The sequence below is a fragment of the Gorilla gorilla genome, chromosome 15, assembly GCF_029281585.2.
Source record: "Gorilla gorilla gorilla isolate KB3781 chromosome 15, NHGRI_mGorGor1-v2.1_pri, whole genome shotgun sequence".
Lineage (NCBI taxonomy): Eukaryota > Metazoa > Chordata > Mammalia > Primates > Hominidae > Gorilla > Gorilla gorilla.
In genome coordinates, this window is record NC_073239.2 from 21,865,565 (window position 1) to 21,883,927 (window position 18,363).

At 38.6% G+C, this 18,363-nt stretch overlaps 1 protein-coding gene across 2 annotated transcripts in view; it reads left to right on the forward strand.

Moving 5' to 3' along the window:
• Positions 1–18,363, forward strand: part of BAZ1A (bromodomain adjacent to zinc finger domain 1A) — a 120,493-nt gene that overhangs the window by 79,408 nt on the left and 22,722 nt on the right. The window contains exons 12-18 of one of the 2 annotated variants that reach the window (XM_055361308.2): positions 809–955; positions 7,526–7,621; positions 7,746–7,970; positions 9,813–9,978; positions 10,508–10,621; positions 13,540–13,664; positions 17,336–17,932. In XM_055361308.2, coding sequence (XP_055217283.1) covers positions 809–955; positions 7,526–7,621; positions 7,746–7,970; positions 9,813–9,978; positions 10,508–10,621; positions 13,540–13,664; positions 17,336–17,932 — 1,470 coding nt within the window. The remainder of the gene's footprint in view (positions 1–808; positions 956–7,525; positions 7,622–7,745; positions 7,971–9,812; positions 9,979–10,507; positions 10,622–13,539; positions 13,665–17,335; positions 17,933–18,363) is intronic. The other variant, XM_031001894.3, reaches the window with a different exon arrangement.

The following is an 18,363-nucleotide window of genomic DNA, read 5'->3' on the forward strand; positions in this document are numbered from 1 at the left end:
TGATCCGCCCGCCTTGGCCTCCCAAAGTGCTGGGATTACAGGCGTGAGCCACCACACCTGGCCCAATTTTTTTGTATTTTTAGTAGAGGTGAGGTTTCACCATGTTAGCCAGGATAGTCTCAATCTCCTGACCTCGTGATCCACCCGCCTTGGCCTCGCAAAGTGCTGGGATTACAGGCATGAGCCACTGCGCCTGTCCTATAATGCCACTCTTATTTTAATAAAAGTATATTCTTTAGGAGGGCTTTCAAATGCTTTTATTTCTCCTTATGAGGTGGATGAAGCAAGAATCATTGTGTCTTATAGATCAAGGAGGTCTAAACAGTGCTGGTTTAGGTGAGATGAATTAGATAAGAAACATTTATTTATGACTTAGAAATAATATTAGGATTAAAACCTAATGCGGATAATGACCTCTTCTATGCCCTATTTGCACATACATAGCCCTCAAGAACAGTGGCACAATAACAAATATTTGCATTGTTCAGATTAGAATAAAATTGTAATTTTTAAAATGTGCCTTAATTTGTGCCTTAAATTTAAATTTAAATGAAATATGTTGGTCTATTGAGGCTATTTTGACTTACTTGAATGAGGTGACTTTGGCTTACAATTTTATTGTATTTTATTGTAATCATTATAAATTGTTTCTTATTTTGGCTTGGATAATACTTGGTTATACTTTCATAAATTGATGCTTAAGAAAATAGTTGCACATACTATTGTTGATTACATGTTTATTCCAGTGGAGTTGTTTTTTCAGTACATGAACAGAACTTTAAATTCATTTTAAACATTTTATTCACAGAAGTATTAGAGGAAGCTCTTGTAGGAAATGACAGTGAAGGCCCACTGTGTGAATTGCTTTTTTTCTTCCTGACTGCAATCTTCCAGGCAATAGCTGAAGAAGAAGAGGAAGTAGCCAAAGAGCAACTAACTGATGCTGACACCAAAGGTCAGAGTTCAACATTACTGCTGATTGAACCATAGTAGTTTTGTAGTGAAACTAATTTTTGAAGGCCAATTTTAAGTTAAATTGGCTTTTATGCTTGTAAAATATAGTTGTTCAGGTTACCTGATGTTGAATCATATGCTAACAACAAATGGATTATGTTATAAAAATTTTGTTTTGATATAACCTGTGTCTGACAACCTTAAAGATATTTTCCCTCAGTCTATCTTGCTTTTATTCCTTTAGACTTTTCCTATGATTTAGGAGCATTACAGATTTCATTGACCAGTATCTGTAATTCCAAGAGATTCTGCTAACTAGCACTCTAGCACTGTTTCTTTGTTTTTTGGGGGTATTTTTTGGCCCTCAACTAAGGAAATACTTTTTTTTTTTTTTTTTGAGATGGAGTTTCGCTCTGTTGCCAGGCTGGAGTGCATTGGCGTGATCTTGGCTCACCACAACCTCCACCTCCCAGGTTTGAGCAATTCTCCTGCCTCAGCCTCCTGAGTAGCTGGGATACAGACTCCTGCCACCATGCCCAGCTAATTTTTGTATTTTTTAAATAGAGACGGGGTTTCACTGTGTTGGCCAGGCTGGTCTCGAACTTCTGACCTCAGGTGATCCACCCGCCTTGGCCTCCCAAAGTGCTGGGATTACAGGCGTGAGCCACTGTGCCTGACCAGGAAATACTTTAATTGTAATTAATACTTTAAAATGAAAATACTACTGCTGATTTCATTTTAGATCTGACAGTTTTTACATCAGAGTTAAGTAAAATTTTACTTCTGAGTTTGAACTAGATAATTTGCCCTTTAAATTCTGCACGCTTAAATATCTGGAGTCAGTGTATGGTACGTGTTAATGTAGGAATAATTCTTGAGGCAAACCCTTTCATATTTTTAAAACAGTATGTTCACTATTTTGTTTAGGATTTACCTCAGTCAGAGGAAATGTTAAGCATTTCTAATAAGAGATTGATTTGGCCTCCTGAATAACACCTTGAGCTTTGCCATATATGAGATTTAGGACCAGAAACTTGGTTAAACAATACTTGAGTGTGTTGCATAAAAATTCACAGTAAAACAGAACTGTTAGGAGACATCTTGATATCAGAATATTGGTACAGAAAGATGGGACATTCCTCCAGTCAGATAGTTTTGTTGACCTTAGATAATTCAGGATCATCTTCCTTCATGCCTGGTCTCTGAAGCAACAGGATATTGATGAGTGTGCAATGATGTTTGTTGCCTTTTGATTTTACAGCCTGAGTTCAAGCAAAAATATATTTATATCTAGCTTGAGTGCTAACCACCATAGGTCCCTTATTAAGACCATTTTAAGCAATATGACCCCCTATTGTCATCTCAGATAATTTAGTCAATTAAATGATAATTCTTTTAGCTATTATATTTATTAGTGGTCAACAGCATTATAGGGTTATTGATCAAATTCTAACAATACAAGACATAAAGCTGTATTTAATTCCAGATTTGAATTTTGTAGTTTTGGAAGTCATGGTGGAAAACAAAAGCACGGTAAAAAGGAAATAGTATGGGAAAATCAGTATAAAGGAAAAATACATATTAAGCAATGGTTGGTGTTTGAATTGCCATTACTACTCTCTTCTCTTCTCTTTTCTCTTCTCTTTTCTTTTCTTTTTTGAGACAGAGTTTCGCTCTTGTTGCCCAGGCTGGAGTGCAATGGCACAGTCTTGACTCACTGTAACCTCCGCCTCCCGGGTTCAAGCGATTCTCCTGTCTCAGCCTCCTGAGTAGCTGGGATTACAGATATGCGCCACCATGCCCAGCTAATATTGTATTTTTAGTAGAGACAGGGTTTCTCCATGTTGGTGAGGCTGGTCTCGAACTCCGGACCTCAGGGTCTGCCCGCCTCGGCCTCCCAAAGTGCTGGGATTACAAGCTTGAGCCACCGCACCCAGGTGCCATTACACTTTCATTATTGATCTATGAGTTTTTTAAATAAGTATTCCCTATATAGAACTGTGTATTAATATAAGATGTATCTCTCTAAATAAGTATTGGCCACTAAATAAAAGTTTTAATGCTGTTTGAAAATATTTAGCCTGGGCGACATAGTGAGACCCCTGTTTCTACAAAAAATAAAACAAGGCTGGGTGTGGTGGCTCATGCCTGTAATCCCAACATTTTGGGAGGCTGAGGTGGGCGGATCACTTAAGATCAGGAGTTCAAGACCAGCCTGACCAACATGGTGAAACCCCATCTCTACTAAAAATACAAAAATTAGCCAGGCATGGTGGCGCATGCCTGTAATCCCAGCTACTTGGGAAGCTAAGGCACCATAATCCCTTGAACCCAGGAGGCAGAGGTTGCAGTGATCCGAGATCACGACACTGCACTCCAGCCTAGGCAATAGAGAGAGACTCTGTGTCTCAAATAAATAAATAAATAAATAAATAAATAAATAAATAAATAAATAAATAAAAATTAGCCAGGTGTAGTGGTGCAGCCTATAGCCCCAGCTCTACTTGGGAGGCTGAAGTGGGAGGATTGTTTGACCCTGGGAGTTTGAGGCTGCAGTGATCTGTGATCGTGCCACTGCATGCCATCCTGGGACAGAGTGAGACCCTGTTTCAAAGGAAAAAAAAAAAAAAAGAAAATATTTATTTAAATGTTAGGGAGGAAAAAAAATAAGTCTGGCATTTTTCACTCTTTTCTCACTTTCCTGTTATTTATTATTGGCCACATTTTACATAGTTACTGAAGATCACATAGCTAATAAGTGATGTAAGAGACTACGCATTGTTTCATTAAATTCTCATACTACTCTTTTGAGGTAGATATTATTTTCTGCATTTTACATATAAAGAAACTGAGGCTTAGTTTGAAGAAACATGGCTAATAAGGAATTGATGGGATACAAGCTCAAGCAATCTGATCTAGATACTCATTACAATTGTGCTATGTTGTTTCATAATATGGTAAAGAAGTTGAAATTTTGAATATTTGTTTCTCTGGCATTGCCTGTAAAATTACTTGTCTTTGAGAAGATCTAATTTCTTTGGCTCTTGGTCTCCCTGTTTTTATATCAAACCTGAGAGATTTTGACCACCAATTTAAAAAATCTTACATTTAATACATCAGTTCCTCTCTTTAGTCTTATATCATGAACTAAAAAGCCCTTCAAAGTATGGGAACAAGAGCATCCTCTTTATATAGAACAGTTTGTGTATTTGTTGGATCATTGTCTAGTGTTGGAATTGTATGCACCTAATTCTAGATTATCATGACAAATATATCTGTTGCAGGTAGTCATAAAATACTGGATATAATTCAACTATATTCTCTTCGTTGTGATGTACCCAAGTAACTATCACTAAGCAAATCCTAGAATGATATTTACAGTTTCTTAAGAATGACATATGATAAACAGTTAGAGAATATATTTTAGCATATTACTTTATTTAACACAATTAAAAATACATTTCATTGGTTTTTCATTTCCTAAAGGCCTTTTTATAGCCTTTGTCTTAGGAAATTATAACTTTCTGTAGATGGTATAGGTTGAATGTGGTGATTGCTGCAGGATGAGAGCCAACACCTTTTACAACTTTGTATCTAGGACTGTTGTTAATTTTGGAGTGCTCATTAATTAAATTTGTTTGGCTTTATATGTAAAATGAACATTGAGGAAATTTTAGGTCTAGTATTTTTCTGCGACAGAAGAATATGATTTCTGTCATTTGGGCTAGATTAGGTCTGGTAGGAATGACTTTTGGCATATATATGCAAATTTTATAGATAGCTTCTCCTGTGTGGCCCTATGTATGCTTTAAATGCCATGAAATTGTCGATGATTGTAATCAGATACGATCCCAGAGCTGCCTTTTTCCTTTAGTAAGGGACTGTTCTCTAAGGTTAATTTTGTCAGGCTTTGAACTTTGGTAGGGGAGTCATATAGTAGAAGGCTAAAGAACCACAGAAGATTAGCCTAGTGATTTTCAAACTCTAACCCAAGGCACCCTACAAGTTGTTCAGAAATTCTTCAGTGCCACTGCAGGAAAGTTGGAAAGATGAAAAGGCAGAATTCTCATCTCCATATCTCACTTTAGGAAGAGCATCTTTTATCTCTTTTATATTGAGTTTTCAAGAAAAAAAAATTTTTTTTTTGGAAGAATTTGAAAGCTGCTGATCTAGAGTCATTCCTTTAAGAAAATGGGCCGGACATGGTGGCTCACACCTGTAATCCCGGCACTTCGGGAAGCCAGGGCAGATGGATCAGTTGAGCTCAGGAATGTGAGACCAGCCTGGGCAATGTGGCAAAACACCGCCTGTACAAAAAATACAAAAACTAGGTGGGCATGGTGGCATGTGCCTGTAGTCCCAGCTACTGGGGAGGCCGAGGTGGGAGGATGGCTTGAGCCCAGAAGGCAGAGGTTGTAGTGAGCTGAGATAGCAGCACTGCACTCCAGCCTGGGCAACAGATTCAAACCCTGTCTCAAAAAGAAAAAGAAAAATGAGGCTGAGCATGGTGGTTCACGCTAGTAATCCAAGCAATATGGGAGGCCGAGGTGAGTGGATCACAAGGTCAGCCTGGCCAAGATGGTGAAACCCTGTCTCTACTAAAAATACAAAAATTAGCCAGGCGTGGTGGCAGGCGCCTGTAATCCCAGCTACTTGGGAGGCTGAGGCAGAGAATTGCTTAAACCTGGGAGGCGGAGGTTGCAGTGAGCCAAGATTGCGCCATTGCACTCCAGCCTGGGTGACAGAGTGAGACTCCATCTTCAAAAAAAAAAAGAAAAATGAACCCCAGATTAAGTGACTTGTCTCAATGGCACATTACTAGGCACTAGCATAGCTAATACTAGAATATACATTAGCTGACTCTTAGTCTGAATCTGTGTACACTGTACTATGATGTAACAGAAGGGTTTTTCATAGCTTGACATTTTGATCAATCTATGTATTATAATTAGGAATAATCGGATATACTAATGCTTTACATACATTTGTACCAGTAGATTTGCTGTTTAGTTCTATTTGTAAGCTAAGCACTGTTTTAAAGCTAAAGCAGTTTATTTAGAAAATTCAGGGAAATCTTCCTATTGTGTTTTTGTTTTGTTTTGTTTTTTTGAGACGGAGTCTAACTCTGTCGCCCAGGCTGGAGTGCAGTGGTGTGATCTCGGCTCACTGCAACCTGTGCCTCCCAGGTTCAAGCGATTCTCATGCCTCAGCCTCCCAAGTAGCTGGGATTACAGACATGCGCCGCCACGCCCAGCTAATTTTTGTACTTTAGAAGAGACGGTTTCACCATGTTGGCCAGGTTGGTCTCAAACTCTGACCTCAGGTGATCTGCCCGCCTCAGCCTCCCAAAGTGCTGGGATTACAGGCATGAGCCACTGCACCCGGCCCCTATTGGTTTTTGGATTGGGAAGTTTTCTTTTCTTTTTTTTTTTTTTTTTTTTTTTTGAGACAGAGTCTTGCTCTGTCACCAGGCTGGAGTGCAGTGGCACAATCTTGGCTCACTGCACCCTCCTCCGCCTCCCAGGTTCAAGTGATTCTCCTGCCTCAGCCTCCCGAGTAGCTAGGACTACAGGCATGTGCCACCACACTCAGCTAATTTTTGTATTTTTAGTAGAGACGGGGTTTCACCATGTTGGCCAGGATAGTCTCAATCTCTTGACCTTGTGATCCGCCTACCTCAGCCTCCCAAAGTGCTGAGATTACAGGCATAAGCCACCGCACTTGGCCTGGAAAATTTTTCAAAATAAAAATATGAAATTTTAATGAAGATATTTCAATAGTTAAATTACAGTAGTGCCATCTTTAACTTTTTTTAGCTCATTTTCTGTGATGATTTTGTGATGGCTACAACCTATACTTTGTTATGACTTAATCTTAAAATATCCATAAAAGGGCTGGTCACCATGGTTCACACCTGTAATCCCAGCACTTTGGGAGGCTGAGGTGGGTGGATCACCTGAGGTCAGGAGTTCGAGACCAGCCTGACCAACAAGGTGAAAACCCGTCTCTACTAAAAATACAAAAATTAGCCGGGCGTGGTGGCAGGTGCCTGTAGTCCCAGCTACTCGGGAGGCTGAGACAGGAGAATTGCTTGAACCCAGGAGGTGGAGGTTGCAGTGAGCCGAGATCGTGCCACTGCACTCCAGCCTGGGTGACGGAGCAAGACTACGTCTCAAAAAAAAAAAAAAAATCATAAAAGATTGGAGTATCTTTAAATAGATTCCAATTTTCAAGGTAGACTTTTCTAAGGTTATATTGAGTGAGGAGATTTGTTTTTAATTATAAAGTGCATTTTATCTTTTGGGGGAATGTTTATGTGCGTCTCATTGGTAATTTGGAAATTGTCTTTTCTGTTAAGTTACAAAAATGTCAGTGTGTAGTGCTTGGTTTAGGATTTATAGCTGTAGGTGGTGATGAAGCAGAATATGAATATTGCTTGTACCTAGTGTTTGTTCTTTTGAGGTTCTGAATGTTAAGGCCTTTGCTGTTTCTTTCATCATTTAAAACGGGCATTATTCCCAAATATTCAAGCTTTGATTTGCACTAGAATAAAGTATTTATTTCCTTAAAGATTTAACAGAGGCTTTGGATGAAGATGCAGACCCCACAAAATCTGCACTGTCTGCAGTTGCATCTTTGGCAGCTGCATGGCCACAGTTACACCAGGGTATGTGTGGGTTTTGTTTTTTTTTTGTTTGGCTTTTTATTTTTAATTTTATAAAGGCACATTTACATTGCTGAGTATTTATTGTTTATATTCTAAATGACTATTTCATTTTTAACAACTATAGGCTGCAGTTTGAAAAGTTTGGATCTTGATAGCTGCACTCTTTCAGAAATCCTCAGACTGCACATCTTAGCTTCAGGTGCTGATGTAACATCAGCAAATGCAAAGTATAGATATCAAAAACGAGGAGGATTTGATGCTACAGATGATGCTTGTATGGAGCTTCGTTTGAGCAATCCCAGTCTAGTGAAGAAACTGTCAAGCACCTCAGTGTATGATTTGACACCAGGTAAGCTTTGCAAGTTGGAATTTGCGTAACCTGCCCATTTCCTCCCTCTTATGCCCAGAAAACTAAGGAGCTGATGAGAGATTTTACAATAAATCAGTATTAAAAGAGAAAAAGAGAAAGCAAACTATTGTTATTATTCATATTAACTTTATTTATGATTGTCTTTTTTTATTTGGATTTTCTAATATTTTTAAATGTATGATTAGTCTACTACATCTACTGAGTTTAAAAGGGTGAGAATTAGCTAGAAAATTAGCTTTCTCTTGTATTCACTAGTGTATCAGAAGTTTAAATCTAAATGGCTGCTAAATCCTGCCATTCACTTGAATAAGTAGTGTTTGAGGTATGAGAAACAGTATATGAGGTTAAGATGAAGCTATTTTTCACTTCCTTTTTTTAAAAAATTGCATGTGCAAGTAAAGAGTTTAATTTAGTATACTTTAGAGAACATACAGTAAAGTAGAATACCTTACTTCCTAACATTTGCAGTCTTTATAATTTATGGTGGTTTTTTTGTGCAGTCTTTTAGAAATAATAATTTACCATTGTCTTTTTTTAATTCATGTGATTATAATTTAGTATTGATTTGAACTTCAGTTACTCAGCCAAAAAGTTAAAACTTGAGGGCCAGGCATAGTGGCTCACACCTGTAATCGCAGCACCTTGGGGGAGGCCAAGGTGGGCAGATCACCTGAGGTCAGGAGTTCGAGACCAGCCTGGCCAACATGGTGAAACACCATCTTTACTAAAAGTACAAAAATTAGCTGGGTGTGGTGCTGTGCACCTGTAGTCCCAGCTACTCGGAGGCAGAGGCAGGAGAATCGCTTGAACCCAGGAGGCAGAGGTTGCTGTGAGCCCAGATGGTGCCACTGTACTCCAGCCTGGGCGACAGAGCAAGACTCCGTCTCAAATAAGTAAAATAAAACATGACACGCAAATTTGTGAAGCGTTCCATATTTTTTTTGGCTGGGCGTGGTGGCTCACGCCTGTAATCCCAGCACTTTGGGAGGCCCAGGCAGGCGGATCATGAGGTCAGGAGATCGAGACCACCCTGGCTAACACAGTGAAACCCCATCTCTACTGAAAATACAAAAAAATTAGCTGGGCGTGGTGGCGGGCGCCTGTAGTCCCAGCTACTCGGGAGGCTGAGGCAGGAGAATGGCGTGAACCCGGGAGGCGGAGCTTGCAGTGAGCCGAGATCGCGCCACTGCACTCCAGCCTGGGCGACAGAGCGAGACTCTGTCTCAAAAAAACAAAAACAAACAAAAAAAAACTTGAAAACCAATTTGTAATTACAAAATTTCTCATGTTTACTTAACTAATATACAAGATAGACATTTGAAATGCCTCATATATCAGTAGCTGCAAATTGGATTCAAAGTTGCCTTTTTTTTTTTTTTTTGAGACAGAGTCTCACTCAGTTGCCCAGGTTGGAGTGCAGTGGTGCGATCTTGGCGCAACGCAACCTCCGCCTCCCGGGTTCAAGCAATTCTCCAGCCTCAGCCTCCCAAGTAGCTGGGACTACAGGCAGATACCACCACATCCAGCTATTTTTGTATTTTTAGTAGAGATGGGGTTTCACCATGTTGGCCAGGCTGGTCTCGAACTCCTGACCTCAGGTGATCTGCCCGCCTCGGCCTCCCAAAGTGCTGGGATTACAGGTGTGAGCCACTGTGCCTGGCCCATAATTGCTTTTTCCTGAAGACATGTCATTGACATGTTTGAGAGACTACTCCGTATTCTTTATTAGGCATTTTCACATTGAGCCACAAATTTAAAAAGTTCAAACACCGTTCATCTGTTGTGATTGATAATACAGAAGTATTTACCAATTTTTGACAGGAGAAAAAATGAAGATACTCCATGCTCTCTGTGGAAAGCTACTGACCCTAGTTTCAACTAGGGATTTTATTGAAGATTATGTTGATATATTACGACAGGCAAAGCAGGAGTTCCGGGAATTAAAAGCAGAACAACATCGAAAAGAGAGGGAAGAAGCAGCTGCCAGGTAAGAGATAATTGTAATAGTTGTGTTAATGAAAGCTGTTTATTTCTTTGCATTTAAAACCATATTTCACATGGTGCTATAATGTGGCATTCATTATACTGATGTTTGATGGCTTTACTAAGAGCTTGTGAATGAGGCCAGGTGTGGTGGCTCACGCCTGCAATCCCAGCACTTTGGGAGGGTGGATTACTTGAGGTCAGGAGTTCGAGACTAGCCTGGCCAACATGGCCAAACCCCATCTCTACTAAAAATACAAAAATTAACCGGGCGTGGTGGTGCATGCCTGTAATCCCAGCTACTCGGGAGGTTGAAGCATGAGAATCACTTGATCCTGGGAAGCAGGATCAGCCTGGGCAGAAGAGTGAAACTCTGTCTCAAAAAAAAAAAAAAAAAGCTTATGAATGATTACTACATTATAGTTTTATAATAATGTTTGAAGTACTTTCCATGATTTGATTAAAGACAAGATGCTAAAAGTGAAATGTATATGTGCATCAGATAGACTACCATATTTCATTTTAACTTTTAGAATTCGTAAAAGGAAGGAAGAAAAACTTAAGGAGCAAGAACAAAAAATGAAAGAGAAACAAGAAAAACTGAAAGAAGATGAGCAAAGAAATTCAACGGCAGATATATCTATTGGGTATGGTTTGAATCACACTGTTCATCTGCTTTACCATACATAAAGAATAAAAACCAGACACCTTAAACTCTAAAAATGCTTTCACATTTTTAGAAAAGTTGTCTTTTTATTATAGGTACATGATAATTTCCCAGAAAAACACTCAATAGGCTATTCTTAACCAATATATTTCTCTGTGCCCTCCACCAATATCACAGGTGTACGCTGTATTTCACAGAGTTATTCTGCGCCGTATAGAGAAACAGGGTTGAGATTGGATGTTTTTTGGTAGATGATATAGGGAGAGGATGACAGCACCTTAAGTAATTTAGAGATACCCAAGTATTTTATTGCATTTTAGAATATTTGAGATAGGATTGTCTATGAAAACAAGTAGGAATTTGACAGAAATCATCTTTTTTCTTTTTTAATGAAATCTGCAAAGGAAAGTTCTGAAAAAACTCAATATTCCAAAATTAGTATATTGACTTTGACTTTTTAATACTTGTGTGTAAAAATACCCATTAATAAGCCTTAAGATCTTAGGTCACAAACTCACAGTAGAAGAAAATATTTGCAAATCATATATATCTGATAAGGGACTTGTATCCAGAATATGAAAGAATTCTTACAACTCAACAATAAAAAATTGAAAGATTCAGAATAGGGAGTTAATTTTTTAAATGTCAAAAAATAAAGAAGAAATAATAAAAAGAAAAAAATTTTTAAAAACAACCCAATTAAAAAGTGAGCAATGGATTTGAATAGACATTTCTCCAAAGAAGATATGCAATAAGTACATGAGAAGATGCTCAACGTCATTAATCACCTGGGAAATGTACATCAAAACCACAGTAAGATACCACTTCACACCCAGTAGGCTGGCTATAATCAAATTGACAAACAATAACAAGTTTTGATGAGGAGTTGAGAAATCAGGACTCTCATACATTGCTTGTGGGAATGTAAATGATGCAGTTACTTTGGAAAACAGTTTGGCAGTTCTTCAAACAATTAAACCATTTGTTACTGTAAGACCCAACAATTAAACCATTTGTTACTGTATGACCCAGTAGTTGCACTCCTAGATATATACCTAAGAGAATTAAAAGCATACCTTCACCCTAAAATGTATACACAAATGTTCATAGCAGCATTATTCTGAATAGCCAGAAGTGATAACAACCCAAATGTCCATCAATTGATGAATGGATAAACAAAGGTATATCTCTTCCGTGGTATGTCCATACAGGAGAATATTGTTCAACAATAAAAAGGAATGGAGTTCTAATGCAGGCTATCATGCGGCCAGATCACCTGAGGTCAGGAGTTTGAGACCAACCTGGCCAACATGGTGAAACCCCATCTCTACTAAAAATACAAAAAATTAGCCAGGCATGGTGGCACACACCTGTAGAGGCAGGAGAATTGCTTGAGCCCTGGAGGCGGAGGTTGCAATGAGCCGAAATTGTGCTCCAGCCTGGGCAGCAGAGTGAGATTCTGTCTCAAAAAAAAAAAAAAGCAGCTAGTGACAAAAGATCACATGTTGTATGACTCCATTTATGTGAAATGTCCAGTATAAGCAAATCAGTAGAGAGTAGATGTTGGAAAAAAAAAAAAAAAAAGACAAAAAAAAAAAAAACAAAAAAACGTCGGGCGCGGTGGCTCACGCCTGTAATCCCAGCTCTCAGGGAGGCTAAGAGGCGGGAGGATAGCTTGAGCCCAGGAGTTCGAGACCTGCCTGGGCAATATAGTGAGACCCCGTTCTCCAGAAAAAGGAAAAAAAAAAAAAAGAGAGAGTAGATGTTGGTTGCCAGGGGCAGCAGGAAAGAGGAAATGGGAAATGACTACTAATGGATATGGCGTTTCCTTTTGGTATGATGAAAGTGTTCTGGAATTGACAGTGGTAATGATTGCATAATCTTGTGAATACAGTAAAGACCACTAAATTGTACACTTTAAAATGGTGATTGTTATGGTATGTAAGCTCAATTTTTTAAAAAAGTAACACTGTATGGATTTCACGTCTTCATATTTTTTAAATATTTATTCAGCCCCACTCATTTACATTTTCCTTGGCTGTCCTTACATTAGAACTTGCAAAACCCAACTTTGGATTTAGAACATAATGGTGTAATTTATTTCAAGGTTCATATAATTTTAGTTTTAATTTGGATAATATAATGAATTAAACAACTATATTGTGTTCATTCTGCCTGTTTACTATTTCTGAATTTCTCTCCTCCACTGTTTATCATCTTCTCTCCTTCCTACTCTAAGCCACCATCACCGCCTAGCCAGCCACCTAGACCACTACTGATCTGTTACTATTATTACTGGCTTCTTTACTGATCTCCCCTCATCTACTTTGTTTCCCAGGTAATTTTTCACACCGTGGCTACAGCACTTTCTAATATCATTTCCCTTTTCTAAATTCTTCTGGTTTTTTCCTATTGTTTTTTGGATAAGGCCTTACAAGGCCCAGCCTAATCTCACCCTGCCTTTTTCTCTCATCTACCTCTTGGATTACTGCTTTCTCCTTTACACTTTTCTCAAAATTATAAGCTCCTCCCATTTCTCTTGAGCTCTGTGCCATTGTGCATGTTATTCCTCTGTAGCACACACTCCTCCCCATCTCCCTGGTCTCACATTGTAAAATATCACTTCTTCAAGCCAGCCTTTTTGATCCCTAAGAGTCAGTTTCATTCTCCTTGAAATGTTTTCATAGTACCTTGAACTCCTCTTGTTTTAGTACTTATTACATATTTTTTAAATGATTTGTGTAATTATCTGTTTTCTCTGCAAGACCATAAACTGTGTCATGTTGTTCACTACTTCCTAAGCCTATAATGCCTGGTACTTCATAAGCAAGCAATAAATATTTCATAAATGGAATTATATATTCATTAGTAAATGTCATCTTTGTTTTTATCCTAAAGGGAGGAAGAAAGGGAAGATTTTGATACTAGCATTGAAAGCAAAGACACAGAGCAAAAGGAATTAGATCAAGATATGGTCACTGAAGATGAAGATGACCCAGGATCACATAAAAGAGGCAGAAGGGGTAATACTGAAATTTCTTTAGGGCATTCTTGTGTATTTGTTTTTAACCGATAAAGCACTTTATTAATTCAGCTCCTCTGAAATATATTGATTGCTTTCGTTTGTGATTCCAGGCTGTGTTTGTTTTTTTAAATGCCCACCTCATAGCTGTGATGAGTTGTAAAAATGTGTTATGAAGTCCTATTAGTACATTTATGATTGGGTCATTATTTACACACCATCTATACTTTAGAAAGAAGATACAATATTCATATGTCGTTAATAGGACAGTTTCTCATAATTTCAACTTTTGGTTAGTCAGCAAGTTTCATTGAATTTTTACATTTACTACTTTATTTGGGCCAAATAGAAATTTGTATTCTATAATGTACTCATTCAGCATGCATTGGATGCCTCCTATGTGCTAGAGATATAAAGATCAATAATGCTCATAATTTGTATCATGTTGATGAAAATGGTAATCTCTCCTGCCTTAAAATTATTTCATAAATTGCTAGATCAAAGTGAATACATCTTTTAAAAGTTGTTAATACAAATTTCTTGTGTATTTATTTAATGACCTTATTTAATGACTATCAAAAGAAATCCTTAATTAATTCTGTGCCTATAATTTGGATGGGATCTTTTTTTCTGTATTTTTTTTTTAAATGGTTACTCTAAGTAGATAGAAAATTTCCTGTATCATGGAAGCTGTATTGTCTGATTACAATGCAATTGATTTCAACATCTAAAGCAAACCTAATATGATCAGAGCTTTTAAAACATACTTCTAAATATTGGGTCAAAAGAGAAACCATAATGGAAACTAAAAAATATTTAAAACGAATCAAACTAATCATTACTGAATATTAACACGTGTTAAATACAGCCCATCTACTTAGGGGAAAATGTATAGTTTTAATACATATTAGAAAAGAAGAAACACAAACTGAGCTAGACATTTATTTAAGAAGATGGTGGGGGGAAAAGAATAATCCCCCCAAATCTGAAGGAAATAATACATTAGAGTAGAAATTAATAGAAAATAAAAATATAGTAGGGCCAGGTGCAGTGGCTCATGCCTGTAATCCCAGCACTCTGAGAGGCCAATATAGGTGGATTGCTTAAGCCCAGGAGTTCAAAATCAGCCTTGGTGAAACCCCAATCGCCACAAAAAGTACCCAGAAAGCAAGCTGGACGTGGTGGCATGCACCTGTAGTCCCAACTACTCAGCAGGCTAAGGTGGGAGGGTCACTTGAGCCTGGGAGATCAAGGCTGCAGTGTGCCCTGATTGCGCCACTGCACTCCAGCCTGGGCAACAGAGCAAGACCCTTTCTCAAAAAAATAAAATAAAAATATAGTAAAGAACAACAAATCCAAAAGTGTGTTTGTCTGAGAAAGACACAAACTAGACAAACCTTTGTTGAAATTGATTTTTATAAAGAGGGCAATCATAATAAAGTTAAGACTGAAAGGGGAGCAACATAACTATGGATAGAGTAGAAATTTAAAGATGAGATATACACAATTTTTGACGAATTTGAAAATGTATGCAAAAATAAAATCCTAGAAAATACAAATTATCAAAATGGATCTGTGAAGAAATTTGTTAATGTAGATGGTCTTAAACCATTAAAGAACTTGAATCAGTACTAAAATCTTTCTGCAGAGAAAACATCAGTCCTAGACAACTTTATAGGTGAATTCTGCCAATTTTTTTAAAAGGCAGATAATTCCAATCTTACACAAACTCTTTCAAGCAAAAGAAATAGAATGAAAAAATACTTCCCAACTATCAAAGCAATTTGACAGTAACTGAAACAACAGAGAAATTTAATTCCAACATACTGTCAAAGTCAAGGCAGATTATCAGGGGTCCAAGCTCTTTCTATCTTGTTGGTACTGCCATCCTTAGGGTTTTGCTGCCATTCATTTTCCAAAATGATTTATCACCATGTCTGCATTCTAGCTAGGTAGAAATGGGAAGGAGGAAAGGGAAGCACAGTCCAGAGGGTACACACAGTGCTTCTGATCCCATCTCTTTGAACAGAAGTTTTTCATTTAGTTGTGCCTACTATGGGAAATGTTGTCCTTCTTTTGGGTTGCTAAGTGCCCAGCTAAAAACTAGTGGTTCTGTTACCTTCAACCAGTGGTTAGTAAATAACAGTTTGTATGCCAAATCTGGCCGGCCCCATTTTTTTTGTTAATGTTTTTTGAGGTGGAGTCTCGCTCTGTCACCCAGGCTGGGGTGTGCAGTGGCGCCATCTCGGCTCACTGCAACTTCCACCTTCTGGGTTCAAGCGATTCTCCTACCTCAACCTCCCGAGTAGCTGGGATTACAGGTGCACACCACCACACCTGGCTGATTTTTGTATTTTTAGTAATGATGGGTTTTGCCATGTTGGCCAGGCTGGTTTCAAACTCCTGGCCTCAAGTGATCCAGCCACCTCGGCCTCCCAAAGTGTTGGGATTACAGATGTAAGCCACTGTGCCTGGCCCTGCCCTGTTTTTGTATAACTCATAAGCTAAAAAGGAATTTTCCCTTTTTTTTTTTTTTTTTTTGGAGACAGAGTCTCACTCTATCCCCCAGGGTGGAGTACAGTGGCGTGATCTTGGCCCACTGCAACCTCCCCCTCCTGGGTTCAAGCGATTCTCATGCCTCAGCCTCCTGAGTAGCTGGGATTACAGGTGCTTGCTACCACGCCCAGCTAATTTTTGTATTTTTAGTGGAGACGGGATTTCACCATGTTGGCCAGGCTGGTTAAGAACTCCCGATGTCAGGTGATCCACCCACCTCGGCCTCCCAAAGTTCGGGGATTACGGGCATGGGCCACCGCGCCAGCTGGATTTTTACAATTTAAATGGCTGGAAAAAAGAAGAATGATGCTTTGTGATAAGTGAAAATTATATGAAATTCAGATTTCACTGTCCATAAATAGTTATATTGAACCACAGCCATGCTCATTGTCTGCATGTTGCCTGTGATTGCTTTTGGGCCACAAGAGTGGAATTGAATAGCTGTGAAGACCATAAGATCCACAAAGACAAATATTTATAAGCTAGTCTTCTCCAGAAGTAGTTTGCTGTTATTCCTCCCTTAGAGGAAGGGATGACTGGGATGACTACTGGAGGAGAACTAACATACTCTACTGCACTCTCCAGTATGGAAATGACAGATTTTGCATGCCCCTTTAGATTTAAGTATATTGATTTCTTACTAACATAGTGTATTAGTCTGCTTGGGCTGCCATAATGAAATACCACAGACTGGGGTGGGTTAAACAACAGAAACTTCAGAAATTTGTTTTCTCACAGTTCTGGAGTCTGGAAGTCCAAGATCAAGCAGGGTTGGTGTCTGAAAGGCTTTTTCTTGGCTTGCAGACAGTGCCTTCTTGCTGTATCCTTACATGGCTTTTTCTCTGTGCATGTCAGATAACAAGATCTCTGGTGTCTAAGAACACCAATCATGTTGGATTAGGTCCCCACCTTCATGACCTTATTACCTCCTTAAAGGTTCTATCTCCAAATACAGTCACATTGGAGGTTAGGGCTTCAACATATGAACTTGGGGTTGTGGAGAGGGGACACAGTTTAGTTCATAACACCTAATAACTTGGGGTAACTTCGTATCTCATATTTTTCTAATGGAAACTTGAAATATGATGATGATGAAACATTTTATTTTAATTACAGGGAAAAGAGGACAAAATGGATTTAAAGAATTTACAAGGCAAGAACAGATCAACTGTGTAACAAGAGAGCCTCTTACTGCTGATGAGGAAGAAGCATTAAAACAGGAACACCAACGAAAAGAGAAAGAGCTCTTAGAAAAAATCCAAAGTGCCATAGCCTGTACCAATATCTTTCCCTTGGGTCGCGACCGCATGTATAGACGATACTGGATTTTCCCTTCTATTCCTGGACTCTTTATTGAAGAGGATTATTCTGGTCTTACTGAAGACATGCTGTTGCCTAGACCTTCATCATTTCAGAATAATGTACAGTCTCAAGATCCTCAGGTATCCACTAAAACTGGAGAGCCTTTGATGTCTGAATCTACCTCCAACATTGACCAAGGTCCATGTGACCATTCTGTGCAGCTGCCAAAACCAGTGCATAAGCCAAATCGGTGGTGCTTTTACAGTTCTTGTGAACAGCTAGACCAGCTTATTGAAGCTCTTAATTCTAGAGGACATAGAGAAAGTGCCTTAAAAGAAACTTTGTTACAAGAGAAAAGCAGAATATGTGCACAGCTAGCCCGTTTTTCTGAAGAGAAATTTCATTTTTCAGGTAAATTTTCAATGAAAATTGTTTTTACTTTTTTTCCCTCCCCCTAATCTCTGGTCATTCAGGATTAAGCGTTTTTGCAACCTATTAGAAATACATTTACAACACCTTATCTTTGATTTAGGCTGTCCTTTTAGTTTGCAAGTTAGAGTTTGGGAATGTATTTCTTTATAGAAACAAGATTCTCTAAATTCCACTGGATTCTATTTGAATTATGAGGAACACATCTATGGTATAACAAAATACATATTCTCCCTGATCTCCTTATTCCTTGGTCAGTAGACTCTGAAACCCAAGAATAGACTCTAAGGCTGCCATCAGTTTTGGACAGATTATGGTGAGTAAGGTTACTCATTAAGGGTTTTGGCTGAGAGTCTAGGGAGAAGTTCCACTAATGGTCACTTCTTTGGAGCTTGGCTGCAAGGGCAGGTCGG